Source organism: Bombyx mori, chromosome 11, assembly GCF_030269925.1.
Source record: "Bombyx mori chromosome 11, ASM3026992v2".
Lineage (NCBI taxonomy): Eukaryota > Metazoa > Arthropoda > Insecta > Lepidoptera > Bombycidae > Bombyx > Bombyx mori.
In genome coordinates this window covers 19190772-19206513 of record NC_085117.1, presented here as the reverse complement: position 1 = coordinate 19206513, position 15742 = coordinate 19190772, and the positions used below count along the sequence as shown (strand labels likewise).

Here is a 15742-nt window from a genome sequence, read left to right as displayed (position 1 = left end):
CGGGAACGCGAGGAGTGAAGTTGTGTGATTTGTTTTATTTTGTCTATTTAGTGTTTCTTCAGGTTTAAATGTGTAATAATGATGGTTTATTAACTGTTTAATATCTGTGAAAGTGCACAAATGTGGGAAAATGAAACAAAGCTGCTTGACGTAACTTCTCGGGTTCCTCCAAAAAGTCCACTGAAAAAATCTCAGTAAATGACCACCATTTTACTGCGATTATATTTCATCCCATATCATTTCATTTCATTAAATTTCATCTCAGTTGATTAATGTCTCAAATTAATCATTTTCATTTCATTTCACTCCATATTATCATTTTTCATAAAATTAAGAATATAAAGTAAAATAAGACATGACTTAAAGGTCTTAGTTACCAGGTCATAAAAACTCTTAAAAAAAAAAAAAGATTAAATATTGTTTGTCTTTATTAATATTTGTCTAAAGTGTAGTCTTGGCGAAATCTGTGATTATAGATGACAATAGAATCATAATAGTGTACAAACTTGTAATTTCAATTAATTATAGTCGAATTTCGACTACTGGGGACCACTAGTATGCACTAACATTTTTTTTTTTTCCCGGGCCGGGCCCGAATCTCCTACGAGGTCCCCGCGCCTAGGGTCCGCGCGGGGTATGTGGGACTTGACGATCTGCAAGGTGTTGGGAGCAGACCGCGCGCCCAAGGAATTTTAGGGCCCTACCCACTAAACGACTCCCCTGCACTCTTACAGCCGACGTCCGATCTCCGTCCGGGGTCGAAACCCGGTCAGAGTAGGGGGGTTCCCGCGGTCAACATTACAATCAGACACGCGACGCCACCCCGAGGACGCCCGACCGACGAGTCATCGAGGTGGTAGTCGACGACCAACGACGTCGGTCTCCGCGGTATGTACTAATATGCAACAACCAGACATCCGGTTCGCCGCTCTAGCTGCTACGTCAAAAACTTACTAATGTGAACGTGTAACGGATATAGTGATATTAATAATTATAGTTGTCTATACACTGCATACGTCACACCCACAGGTTTCAACACGATTATTTATAGTTATATGATTTTTATACTAAACGTAATCAAGTGGATTGCTTTAGAATAATTTTGATTAGCTTAAAGTTACGTACTTTTGATATATTTATTTGTGCTATATTAAAACTAAACTAAATCAAACAACATGAATTTACTATATATTTTTTTAATAATTAATATTAATAATTTACATTATTAATCTGAAAAATTCATTAAGTAAGTTACTTGGTGTTTGTTTTTTAAATTGTAAACGGCTTCAAATCTTACGACTACAGCCAGCCACACGTCGTAACCACATTCCCTTTTTTACTGAATAATTTGCACGAGGAAACTCTGTCTAATAATAAATTAATTTGAAGATTGTAGTTACATTGTCACTTTTTTTTTGACGAAAATTTGGCTTGGTAACGTTAGCTTTAAGTCACACATTACCTTTGTGCCTTTCAATAATCAAACATTACATAAGCAAATATAGATAAAAAAATACTTCAAATTGTAATAATTAAAAATAGTAGATAAAACAGCATGTATGTACTTTTTTATTTATTTATTGCTTAGATGGGTGGACGATTTCACGGCCTAGCTGGTGTTAAGTGGTTACCGGAGCCCACAGCCATCTACAACGTAAATGCCGCACCCTACCTTGAGATATGAGTTCTAAGGTCCCAGAGGAACAGTACTAAGAGGAATATAGAGGGTGTTCGTTTTTGAAGATTTAATATTGTTCATGGCGTGCCAGTTGTGTTTGAAGGTACGATGAAAAGTTTTATCCGTATTACAGTTTCCGAATACGTCCCATCGTTCGATAGTCACGTTCATCACGGTATCGATACGACGTGCGATGATAACCGAACACCATCGAAACACATAATCGATATCTCATTTGACACGTTAAAAGGTTGAAGGTGGATCTGAACAAAAAAAACGCAACCATTCACCGCCTACCGACTTCCCGTAGCTGTGACGCACGAGCGTGTTAAAAAATTTCGTTGTAAAAAAAAAACATGCGGTCGACTTGAGTGGGATTCGTAAACAGTGTGCGGGTGTGTACGGCCCCTAATAAATTTAAGGGCGGTCAACAATGTCTATTTGATGCGGCATTAGTATGATTAGTAGATGAAGAGCAGTAGACGGTAATATGGAGAGGGGGTGTCCTGAGTAGACTTGGAGGGACTGCGTGAAAGAGGATATGCGAGAGAATGGTGTGACTGCAGAGACGACGTATGATAGATCCTTTTTTTTCGGTCGGGGATCGAACCTTTTTTTTTATTGCTTAGAAGGGTGGACGATCTCACAGCCCACCTGGTGTTAAGTGATCACTGGAGCCCATAGATATCTACAACGTAAATGCGCCACCCAGCTTGAGATATAATTTCTAAGGTCTCAGTATAGTTACAACGGCTGCCCCACCCTTCAAGCCGAAACGCATTACTGCTTCACGGCAGAAATAGGCAGGGTGGTGGTACCTACCCGTGTGGACTCACAAGAGGGCCTACCACTAGTAAACCTCCTACGAGGTCCCCGCGCCTTTTTTTATTTTTTTTATTGCTTATATGGGTGGACGAGCTCTCAGCCCTCCTGGTGTAAAGTGGTTACTGGAGCCCATAGACTTCTACAACGTAAATGCGCCACCCACCTCGAGATATAAGTTCTAAAATCTCAGTATAGTTACAACGGCTACCACCCTTCGAACCGAAACGCATTACTGCTTCACGGTAGAAATAGGCAGGGCGGTGGTACCCACCCGCGCGGACTCACAAGAGGTCCTACCACCAGTAAGCCTAGGGGGCACGCGGGGTATGTGGGACTTGACGATCTGCAGATGTTGGAGCAGACCGCGGGCCCAAGGACAATGTAGGGCCCTACCGCACTAAACGACTCCGTGCAAGGTAGAGGGGAGGGGAGAGGTCGACCGAAAAAGATAAGAGAGCGAAGATGAAGAAGACTGCCACGGGGTCAGAACCCGGTCAGAGTAGGGGGGTTCTCGTGGTATGTATTATATAGCCAACTCAACAATGGACAAGACTAAAAAAAACCGACTTAATTTAATAAACCTCTAGTTGTAGATCAGCTATAAAAATAACAGTTAGAATTCAAGATTAAAGTTTTTTTTTCTTCTCTAAATATTCATGGAATGCGATACGTGATACGAAAGAAACGGTTTTCATGCAAAGGTTAAGGTACTAGCGATTGACCTACCGTAATGTTTGTAGGGTTATTACACACCGACTCGAATAAAGGATGGGGAAACGACAACAAATAAAAAAGAAAAAAAAGAACAGAAAAATGGCAGGTGTGCAACGATTTTATACAGGCAGTTGCAAACTAAAATTTATATTTTTTTAATTATATCAGTCCGTATGTAGAGACGGTTGATTTAAAAAATATATTTTAATCGTTGATATCGTCATCATCATTATCATAACATTCCCGATCCTGCGGATCTAAACAGGTGACATCGCCCTAAACGCGTCATTTCGGATCTTCCCGATCCACTAACGGTGCTTTTAGTTACCTTAAGCACCGGTCATCATTCTCGTCGAACCCGTCGCTTGCGACGAAGGGCTTTCATACCTGATCCTGCAAACCGAATGGTAAACAGCTGACGTCGCCCTAAGCACGTCATTACGGATCCTCTCGATCCATTAACGGTGCTTTTAGGTACCTCAAGCACCGGTCACCGTCCTCGTCGAACTCGTCGCTTGCGACGAAGGGCTCGACGAGTGAATTAGCCCATAGACATAGCCCACTCAGTTTCTCCCCGGATCTTCTCAGCGGGTCGCGTTTCCGATCCGGTCGTAGATTCTGCGAAGCACTGCTCTTGCTAGGGTTAGTGTTAGCAACTTCATCTGGTTTGAGCCCCGTGAGCTCACCTACTTGTTATGTTACGCTGACGTAGCCTCTCAAGGCTAGCCAGCTTAGGTAGAAATTTTTTTTATCAACTATGATGATTTTTTTGCCGACTACGGCAGAGCAGTCGTGGTCATGTGGAATCCTTGTTTATGCTTGTTTATCGTTGATATTTTTACAACTACGTGTAACAGGTATTAAAAAGTAGGATATATTTTTTTTATATGCATATAGGCATCATCATCTTCATCTATCGAGAATACCGATACTCATTCTCCTGTAAATCCTTTAATCGCCCTTTGAGAAACCGGTTTAATGAATTGATTTTGTGCTACTCCAGTCCGACAACACACAGCCAAACCGTCTTATAGCGATTTAACCGCGAACTCTGAAGACAATCTAACTTTATTGAAGTGTTGCCAGTTAATAACAATCACGTATAACTGTCATGTTTTAAATTCAGAACCTGTCTGTTTTATTACATTACATTATTGGGGCACTAAAAAGGAAAAAAAAACACACACACACACACACAACAACCACAAAGCATACCCAAGTTTTTGGTATTCCCAGAAACCTCTATGCCATTGTCAGCGTTGATTGTAAAAACCACGTCAAATTTGATTGTCATTTAAAAATTGGGCGCAATATAAAGACCATGAAGCACAGTGCATTAGTGCAATTTTTTGTAGCACTCTTTTAGGCAATTTTTTTCGTCAATTCGCCAATAGCAACAGGCTCGAACGCTATTTAAGAATCAATTACATTGAATCGAGCTATAAAATTCTATAAACGAGATCTCTTTCGACTCCTCCCTCATTAATTTACACATTTTAACTCACTTTCACGGCGAACATTTCGTAATGCGGACAAAACCGAATGATTGATTTGTAAATAATTAATTAACTTAAACGATTACAATTCAAATCGAGATTTAAGTACCATTCGTTTCACATTTAACTTTTAGAATCGAAAGTACTTTTTTTATTCAATCGGTAAGTCTTTTTTTATTGCATTTGAAAGTTCACATCTTTTTCGCCGTAATTGTAATCCTTCATCTTTGGACAGGTCGCTTTTGTTATCATTGAAAAAAAAAAGGTTTACATTCGTTATGTCATCATTGCTTACGCGAACATTTCTCTGAACTTACATGAATGCGTAGAGGCAGGTGGGTGCTTTTAGGTACCCCAAGCATCGGCCATCGTTCTCGTCGAACCCGTCGATTGCGACGAAGGGCTCCGCGAGTAAATTAACCCACAAACACAGCCCACTGAGTTTCTCACCGGATCCTCTCAGTGGCTCGCGTTTCCGAGCCGGTGATAGATTCTGCGAAGCACTGCTCTTGCTAGGGTTTTTGTTAGCAACGACGTCAGGTTTGAGCCCCGTAAGCTCATCTACTAGTTCAGTGAATTTAGAATAACCCCTCGAGGTTAACAGAATAGGAAAAAAAAAAGAAAGAAGTAGTTGAAACATTTTAATACAATATATGATTTAAGTCGATGATGCAACGCCCTGTAGCTAGATGGATGCATCGAAGCAACAGGTGGGCGAGTTCCGGATCGCGTGCCGCCATCAGTCTCGTGACCGCTAACAAACTGTTAGTACACATTTTAAATGTAATACTAGTTCGCGCCAAAACTTACTTCACACGTAAAGGGAGAGTTGACTTTTATTAGGTCTGTGGGTTGTGGAGCACTGATATCAATTATATTCTCAGTAGTGGTCTCCCGGTAGTCGAAATTCGACTATAATTAATTGAAATTCTAAGTTTGCTCACTACGAGTATTATGATTCTATTGTGAAATTCTATAATCACAGATTTCGCGAAGACTACACTTTAGATAGATATTAATTAATAAAGATAAAAAATATTGAATCTATTCTCAATTTGACCACAGACTATATGCAACAAGAAAATTTTGACAATAAACAAATAGTATGCATTTATTGACTTAATGTATTTTTATGCATAATAAAAAAAAAATAACATTCTGCACTCCTTCTCTATATTCTCTATAAGCGTGGGAAATTTCATAGTCCTCCGTATAGTCCTCCAATTTTCGTAAATAGGGGTACAAAGTTTTTGCTATGTTAAACTTTTTTTTTTGTAATAATTTTTATATGTAATATTGGGGCCCGGAAGCCTTTTCAGTTTCACTAGGACAGGTTGCGAGCACGGGCTACTCAGGAGAGATGGAATTTGATAACAGCTACTCGAGCGCCTCTGAAGGAGACCTAACAGCTCAAGGGCAGCTAAATCGTGAATCCATTTACTACTGGGTCGGGCTCTTGTGCTTACATTGGTTCACTCATTTTTTATAAGTACACACATTGGTTCCTTTCTTATTCCAGTTAGAAAAGGAATGATCGATTCACTTCTTTCATAAATTATGTTACCATGGTAATGATAAATTGTGATGAATAAAAATACACTAAATACCAATACAAACATTAAATCAAGGAAAATTAAAAACAAAAACCGATAGTCAAAATCGATCCAGAAGAAAGAAGATCCAGAAGAACGCTTGAGTGAAAAGATAAAATTAATCGTTACAAATTAATAAAAACCTTTTTTGGTAAACGTATTTCGTGTACAGATTACATACACACTTCAATTAAAGTCTTCTAATAGTGACATAAAAAAAAGAACCTTAACAATAATCTATTTGAGTTTCCCCACCTGTATTCAGGTATGATCTGTACGTAAGTGAATAATTTAAGAAAACATCTGCTTAGAAATAACATAAAAAGTGTGTGTGTGTATGTGCAATTCTATATCTGGTTGGAGCATGTGCCGTCTCTAAATTACGACAAGAAAAATCGCTTTTATTTGCAACATATATTTTCCATCACATGTTTAATTTTAACATCACATGTGAGTTTCTTTATTACATAGCGTGCGTTCACAGTGCTTTGAATTCAGTTGTCCTTAGACAAACTTTTGGATGGAGTAGTAAATAAAGAATGTTAAAGTTCTTAAGATCTGCTGTCTGGCTGGTTTGCTTTCTTTGGCAACAAAAAGAATGTAATTTCAATGTAGCCATAGCTTATAGCTACATTATTACCACCGACCTTACTATGCAGCCGTAATAAGCTTTCAATACTTCCCTGACATTTCTATAATTATCCTACACGCTCACAATTATGCCATATTAAAAATAGAACATGCAATTTCGCTTCGGACATTGTTGTATGTTTGAAATTATTTCGCATTTTATATTTAAACTGACTATGAGAATTATATATGGATATAATGCATATGTAGTTAAATTATTATGTACTTTTATACCTTTGTATGCTTGTATATTTTCAAAATTGATGTTAATTTTGATAATATTATCATATCGAGGGCTGTATTTTCCCTACCTAAGCTGAGCCTTGAGAGGCTATTTCAGCGTAACCTTAACTAGTAAGTGAACTTATGGGGCTCAAACCTGACGACGTTGCTAACACGAACTCCAGCAAGAGCAATGCTTCGCAGAATCTACCACCGGATCGGAAACGCGACCCACTGAGAGGATCCGGCGAGAAACTCATTGGGGCATCGAGGGGTGTAATGCTATTTGGTATAAGCGACATTTTTTCAATTTTACAGAAAAAAATATCATAACAAAAAAACTTCTTCAACTATTTGAACGGGGAAAACTTAATTGAAGTTCAATTAGAAACATCGAACTGTTGATGCTAATACCAAATAAAAAGGACCTTTAATTACAAAGACTAATCTGGCGTATTATTAACCTCTCGATATTATTACTATATATTTATATCACGTAAGATTATTTGTTCTCGCAACTCAAACGAGACGTTAAATTAACTGAATTACCTAAACAGCAACTTGACTATGACAACAGAATTAAAAAAAAGGGGAACTCGATCCGAAACCGAAGTAATGTTTGTATATAATTTATCATGCGGTGTAAAACACACTGTGATATTATTTTTATTGCTTAGATGGGTCGACGATCTGACAGCCCACCTGGTGTTAAGTGGTTACCGGAGCCCATAGACATCTACAACGTAAATGCGCCACCCACCTTGAGATATAAGTTCTAAGGTCTCAATATGCTTACAACGGCTGCCCAACCCTTCAAATCGAAACGCATTACTGCTTCACGGCAGAAATAGGCAGGGCGGTGGTCGACTCACAAGAGGTCCTACCACCAGTAAAATGTGTGTGATATGTCGTTTAGTGTAATGTGTGCGCTGATATCTCGTTTTTAATTAAAGGATTTATTTTTTATTCTTATAGTGTTTTCCTCTAAGTTTCCTACGTGGTGTACGACGTTGCAAAATTTTAACCCGTGGTCGACGTAACACGATCCAAAGATTGGGGAATTGATTTTGACAAAACAAACAGATAAGACCCGTGCGAACTGACAACCGATTAGCAGAACTGAAAATGGTTCGCGAAGTCCGTAAATATCACAACGCGAATGCTACCGTCAGCCTTTATTCACAAGGTCGAAATTACAATTGTATTATTCGACCCCTCAAATCGGAAAGCTATGGTGGCACGTTTCTATATTTAGAAATTTAATTTTTTTAAATTTTTCTTTGCACAGTTCAACGACCTCTCCGCCCACCGGGTTTTACGGGAGTGCATAGACATCAACAAGGTAAAAGAGATCCACCTTCTAACATGAGTTCTAAGTCTTAGTTTATTTTAGTTACGTACTACTGCTGCCATAATTTTCAAACCGAAACGCATTGCTGCTTGGTTGCAGATATAGGCGGGGTGCTAGTACCTACCCGTGGGAGCTTACAAGACGCTCTCCCCCAATCATTACGTAACATAATACGATCCCTTCATCGTGGAAGTCATTCATGAACATTAGTCAAGTTAAGTACTTCATAAAAAAAAAACGCATCAGAAGTCTTATCCTTTACGCCACGACACCGGCAAAGTCGGTAAGTCAATAAATAAATAAAATATTTACGCGAACTATTCTATTCATTTCTTAATCTCCTTTCTATTACTTCACAGATTTCGTGTTCACGGAACACTGAAAATAAAATTTAATAGTGATTTCCCTGACAATTCGAAAATGAAAGAAGTACGTACCATGAAATTGTTTTTTAATTGTGCCGGGGACTAGAACTTTTACGACCACTAAATTAATGGCGTAGACAAACAAAATAAAACGTTATCTGCATTTTCGCACTTTGGGAATTGTCTAAAAATAATTCCTAACGAATTAATTGTATTATGCGTGTAATTGAAAATTAAAATATTTCAAAAAAAAAAAAACAAAAGCTATGGCCTACGTTGTTCCAAAAAAAAAAAACCTCAATTACATATTCTCTATACATTGAATTAAATCAATAATATCCTAAATGGAATTATAACAAAAACGTTCACATTTAATTATCTGGTTTCGAACGCTATTAGAATACAATAGGCGTTCATTTGGTTTTGGTAGTCAAAGAAATATAAACGCTAAAAACGTTACGTTTTGAATTATTTTCGTTTCCAGAATTTTTTATTCCTTGGTTATACCATTCCAGGGACACAGTACAAATGCGTTATCGCAAGGACAACCTATAAATATATTTTTATGGCTAATTATGTCTAATGTACGCCTTTAGCTACCACGCACGAGTTACCACCGTCGCGTTTATCTATACTGCGAAGTTATCCTGCGTTTCAGTTTGAACTGTAAAATACTGCGAAGCCTTTTTTAGGTGGTAGGACCTCTTGTGAGTCTGCACGGGTAGGTACCACCGCCCTGCCTATTTCTGCCGTGAAGCAGTAATGCGTTTCGGTTTGAAGGGTGGGGCAGCTGTTGTAACTATACTGAGATCTTAGAACTTATATCTCAAGGTGGGTCGCGCATTAACGTTGTAGATGTCCATGGGCTCCAGTAACCACTTAACACCAGGTGGGCTGTGAGCTCGTCCACCCATCTAAGCAATAAAAAAAAATAAAAAAATATGCGATCGACTTCGATCTTACGTCCCAGGGTCGGACAACGAGGGTGTCAATCTTTTTCTAACAGCTAAGGCTCTATAATTGTGCTTAATGGCTCTATCAGAGGTAGGACAACAGTATGGCTACTTTAACTTCGAGACTAGACCTCTGCGTGCTTAGTGCGAGTTTTTTAACGTTCTCGATAGCGAAAAAGTTAACTCAAATTTGTTTGTAGTTGGAACGTTTGCCTACGTTTGCCGCTAGGGGCGCTGTTCCAACTGCATACAAACTTGAGTTAAGTTTTACGCTATCGAGAACGTTAAAAAACTCTCACTAAGCACACTAAAGAGCGAGGTTGTGCAGCAACCAAACCATTCCTTTAGGGTTTTTAACCACATTTTTTGTAGGATACTTTACTTTCCGCCGATTTATTTTTATATATAAAAATGAATTGCTGTTCGTTAGTCTCGCTAAAACTCGAGACCGGCTGAACCGGTTTGGCTAATTTTGGTCTTGAATTATTTGTGGAAGTCCAGAGAAGGTTTAAAAGGTAGATAAATGTGAAAATGCTCGGAGCTAAATAAAAATAACAATTTTGTTTTCCCTTTGATGTGTCCTCGGACGGATTCCTTTCGTTTGTCTTTTATTTATCGATTGAGGCACTACGAAGTCTGCCGGGTCAGCTAGTATGATTATATTATTATGTACACTTTATTCTTCTTATGACACAACAAAACTACGACCGTTATGCAAGTTTGACGATGTTCATCTAGATCAAAAAAAATAGTTAGAGCCGATCACAGTTGTACTACTGCCAATGCCTTAGACTACTACGTTTCGTGCACAAAAAACATAAACAAATGTTTCACCTGTGCTGGAGCCGAGATTGGCAGGTGCTGCGCCGCGCATCTGCCCTTTACGTGTGTTCTTACGAGCGGCCACCACATGTCCGGTGCCCGTAACAATGTATCGAAATGTGAACGACCGGTGGCTAAGTACAATAAACTTTGACATGACAACGTTTTTAATATTACGCTTTTATTAGCTTCAGACGTATGTATGTTAGTATGTAACGGAATCTTTGAACATGATTTTGACCCCCCTTCAAAACCTCGGATTGATTCGAAATTCGGTATACTTATTAAGGACCGATGACAATTCCAAATTACAAAAAAAATTGGAAAAAATAAAATAAAAAAATTGAAATTCAACTAAAAAATGAAAAATAAATAATAGTTTATATATATAAATAATAGTTTATAATAAATATAAAAATGATAATATTGTAAAAAAGCGTGGGGTGCATGGTATCAGTAGTTATAAATATTTTATCAACAGATATGAGTACAAGGGTTATTTTGATAATATCCTGAAAAGCTTTTTTTTTCATACTATTTTTATTTCAAATTTATTATAATATAATTTATTTTCTATTTTTAGTTGAATTTTCTATAAAGGCGTATTTTTTAGTTTTTCTAAACTATTACTAGAGCGAACAGTTCCGTTTGTTTTATGCCCTTGTAGGCAGAAGAGCATAAGGCCCACCTGATGGTGTGTGGTTACCGTCGCCCAAGGACTTCGGCAATGCCAGGGGTAGAGTCAAGCCGCTGCCTACCATTAAGTACTTTCCACAAGCCTCGTTTGCAAAAGGGCAAGTCCTCCATTCCAAAGCCGGATGGTACGTGGCAAAAGATCTCTGGAAACGCATTGTGGATGAACGCAGTGGCTCTAGGTAGTATGGATGTTATAGTATGGAAACTCTACTCCGGTGGCGGGCGGTGCGATGGTAAAAACGAGATGATGGGATCATCTCAAACAATTCTTCTGTGATAATTAGAAAATTATTAATTAAGAAAATCAGTACTGCATAATCGTGTTGTTAATTCGTCTAGTGTACGATACAGCGCCTGATTACTGTACGATAGTATTTGATTTAGGACATTGGAATCGTCCAATGTGGAACGTTTGAAGTAAAAACTACTTTAGGAACGTTGTGATTTGAAACTTGATGAAACGAAAAATCGACACTAAAAAGAGACAGACATATGTATGATCTAGTCTGTGGGTAAATGAAGATTTCACTTCTACTGTGTGTAAACTTGTTTCTTTTTTTCTATGTGCTTTTATTTTCTGGTACAGAAAATCGTGCTTAATAATCAAAATGGGAATTCATCAAAAAAATTCAGCAATAAGAAATAGATAAAGTGTTCGAGTAAGTATGTAGACGAAAACTCTTCACAGTTCAAAACATTAATCAAATCAAATCAAAAAAAAAAAAAATATTCAACATAAATGAAAGTACATACTTGTTGAACGTCAAAAAGAACTACCGCCAATTTACAAAAACTAGCCTCCGTCCTGAGAAAAACTGGCAAGAAACTCACCGGGTATGTTTTTTTTAAATATTAGAATATTTTTTTTAATTCATTTTTACAATGAGTATTATAACGTAACAATTATTGCAATATTGAAATATATATCGTATAATCTTTACGTACTTGTTCACATTTAAGCCATAATATTATAGTGGAGTCTGGTTTCCGAAGCTGCCCTTCGCACACCTTCTGTTCGTCCAGGATCTCGCTGTGACGACGTCCTGTCTTCAACCAGACTTCTATCGACCTGGATGAATAAAATACATTCCATTAACATTTTCCATAGTCTCTCTGTTTAGCGGAATCGGGTATAGAGTTCGTAAATGTAGACCACAGCCTGTACCAGACGGTTTGTTGGTTGTGATGATATCATTGAGAGTTCTATGTCCTGTATCAAGACAAGGGCATGGTACATTGACATGATTATATTTATCCCGCGCCATCTGGCTCAGGAAACTCCCATCTATGATGATTCTTATGCTATGACATGTCCTTCTTCAAAATTGTTTTTGATGGGCAGCGGTTTGGCTTAGCTACTGTGCTTATGGTGTCCACGAGCGAAGGTGATCTTTCACCATCAGCCGCATGTTTGGTTCGATGAAAAATGGAAAGCTTAAAACCCCAGATGTTTATTTACAAGCAGTGACTGAATTTTTAATTTAAAAATTGAAAAATGGTATTTATCTATACTAATATTATAAAGAGGAAAAATTTGTTTGTTTGTTTGTATTAAATAGAATTCGAAACTACTGAACCGATTTGAAAAATTCTTTCACTGTTTGGAAGCTACACTATTCCCGAGTGGCTATAATATTTAAAAAAAAAATATAGGGATCCTTACTAAAACTCTTAATGTAACCCAAGGGGTAAAAAAATTACCTAAAATATTCTTTACATCGCGTGCCCTGCGAAAACTATTGATGATAGAATAAAATAATGTAGTACCTACGACTTCACATTATTATTTACAAAAATTGAAGCGATCCGTCTCTAGGTCGATCGTGGCATTCACGTTATGATGTCTATGGGCCTACATCTAACACAAGGTGTGGATGTCATTATTCATCCCTATTAAATTAAGCTATTATTTGCGGTTTGAAATTGACAACAAAATTCTTACTAGTCATGTTCGGCCACGAAAAGGGAGAAAATAATTTTCGCCTAATACAACTATTATAATGCACAATTTTTATTGTGCAACATTTGACGACACTAAAATTATTTATATCTCTTTGAGTTGCGCGTAATGACAGACTGTCACATCAGATTTAAGTGAAAAAAATAAAATAAAAAAATGAAACTGTCGAAATATTCTCACGGCGTCTGCGTTGAGCGCGATATAAATAGTTATTGTATGTTGTTATGGCGGTAATTCTATGGTTACTTAACTCATAGACAAAAACGGAGACGTCCTCGGCGGTCGATTCGTTAAGTTTAGCTCTCTGTTCGTGGTTCGTTTGAGGCGAAACAGTTACTTGCTTGGATTTATAAATTTATTGTGGGCTTGCTTGCTTGCTTTTTTTATTACTTAGATTAGTGGACGAGCTTGAGCGGTTGCCAGTAATCCAAAAAGAGGAACGAATTACATGAAAGTACTGTTAAATCTACAGTAAAGTGTTTAGAAGTACTAAAGCACTAAATACAAAGTTAAATATTAAATTGAAAAGGTAAGTGATAATTTATAGCGACAATGCCGACAATATACATTATTAACTAGCTGACCCGGCAGACTTCGTAGTACCTCGATCGATAAATAAGAGACCTAAACTTTTGTATAAAATAAACTTAAAACAAACAAAAGGAATCCGCCCGACGGGGGACACATCAAAGGAAAAACAAAATTGTTATTTTTATTTAATTCCGAGCATTTTCATATTTACCTTTTAAACCTTCTCTGGACCTCCACAAATAATTCAAGGCCAAAATTAGCCAAATCGGTCCAGCCGTTCTCGAGTTTTAGCGAGACTAACGAACAGAAATTCATTTTTATATATACAGATAGATATATATATATATATAGATATGGAATCAGTACCAAATGTCTTTCTCAAGTTACATTTTAAAAGTGAATTTGACAATGAAGTGTAAGCAGCCTATTTATGAACTTACGGACACATAAATATATATACATATAACGAGGGTAAAAGACTATTTGGTTAAAGCGACATTTCGCTTAATACGCGACATTTATCTTTGTTAAAGGTGCGTTTTATTAGGTATTAACATCTAACAATTCGATATTTTTAATTGAACTTCTATTAACTTGACTCAAATAGCTGAAGAAGGTTTTTTTTTGTAATTATATTTTTTCCAAATTTTAAACTTTGAATGGCTCTCCTGTAAAGTTGAAAAGATATCGTTTAAGCCTTTCATCCCTCGATATATATGATAGACTAGCTGACCCGGCAGACTTCGTAGTGCCTCAATCGATAAAGTATAAAATAAACTTAAAACAAACAAAAGGAATCCGTTCCACGGGGGACACATCAAACTTAAGGAAAAACAAAATTGTTTTTTTTATTTAATTCCGAACATTTTCATATTTATCTAACCTTTTAAACCCCACAAGTAATTCAAGACCAAAATCAGCCAAATCAGTCCAGCCGTTCTCGAGTTTTAGCGAGACTAACGAACAGCAATTCATTTTTATATATATAGATTAACTAACCGCTCTTAAGCAAACCCTAATACAGTTATATTCAAAGTTTCAAGTCGTCTTGTAAAATTGTATATTCAAACGCAGCACGATGTACGTCCACGAAGCCGGCGGCGGACCTGCAGCCTCATGAAGACATTAACTACGGCCTTCCGCCGTACATAATGGCCACTTAAAAACTCATAAAAGTGAACTCTAAGCCACTCTAGTGCATCGCAAGCGTCCGAGATCAACTCCTTAGATTGGCGTTGGAGAGTAAAAGCGCCGCGTGTTTTATGGCCCACGAGGCTTATCGTACGTGTTCAGAGACGGTGCTCTTTCGCGTTTCGAAATTTAAATTGTAAAGTTTTTTATTAGTCCTTATACAGAGCGTGAGGGGATCGGACGAAAGTCAACAGAATCAAATACCAATTATAAACGAAAAATTATTTCTAAGTCGTCGTGGCCTAAAGGATAAGACGTCCGGTGCATTCGTATCTAGCGATGCACCGGTGTTCGAATCCCGCAGGCGGGTACCAATTTTTCTAATGAAATACGTACTTAACAAATGTTCACGATTGACTTCCACGGTGAAGGAATAACATCGTGTTACAAAAATCAAACCCGCAAAATTGTAATTTGCATAATTACTGGTGGTAGGGCCTCTTGTGACTCCGCACGGGTGGTACCACCTACCCTGCCTATTTTTGCCGCGAAGCAGAAATGCGTTTCGGTTTGAAGGGCGGGGCAGCCGTTGTAATTATACTGAGACCTTAGAACTTATATCTCAAGGTGGGTGGCGCGTTTACATCGTAGATGTCTATGGGCTCCAGTAACCACTTTACACTAGGTAGGCTGTGAGTTCGTCGACCCATCTTAGCAAAAAAAAACCAGAATATTCGTTTATTAAATTATGTATAAATAGTTGTTGACTGTTTTGT

General features: G+C 37.7%; 1 protein-coding gene and 1 long non-coding RNA gene across 2 annotated transcripts in view; one reads left to right on the top strand and one right to left on the bottom strand.

Moving 5' to 3' along the window:
- Positions 1-15742, bottom strand: part of LOC101746847 (tRNA dimethylallyltransferase) — a 280541-nt gene that overhangs the window by 32975 nt on the left and 231824 nt on the right. The window contains exon 4 of the mRNA XM_038013943.2: positions 12290-12413. Coding sequence (XP_037869871.1) covers positions 12290-12413 — 124 coding nt within the window. The remainder of the gene's footprint in view (positions 1-12289; positions 12414-15742) is intronic.
- On the top strand, positions 8723-9136 carry LOC134199608 (uncharacterized). Its single transcript, XR_009974171.1, has 2 exons — positions 8723-8791; positions 8868-9136. It is a non-coding gene; the product is annotated as an uncharacterized LOC134199608 (long non-coding RNA).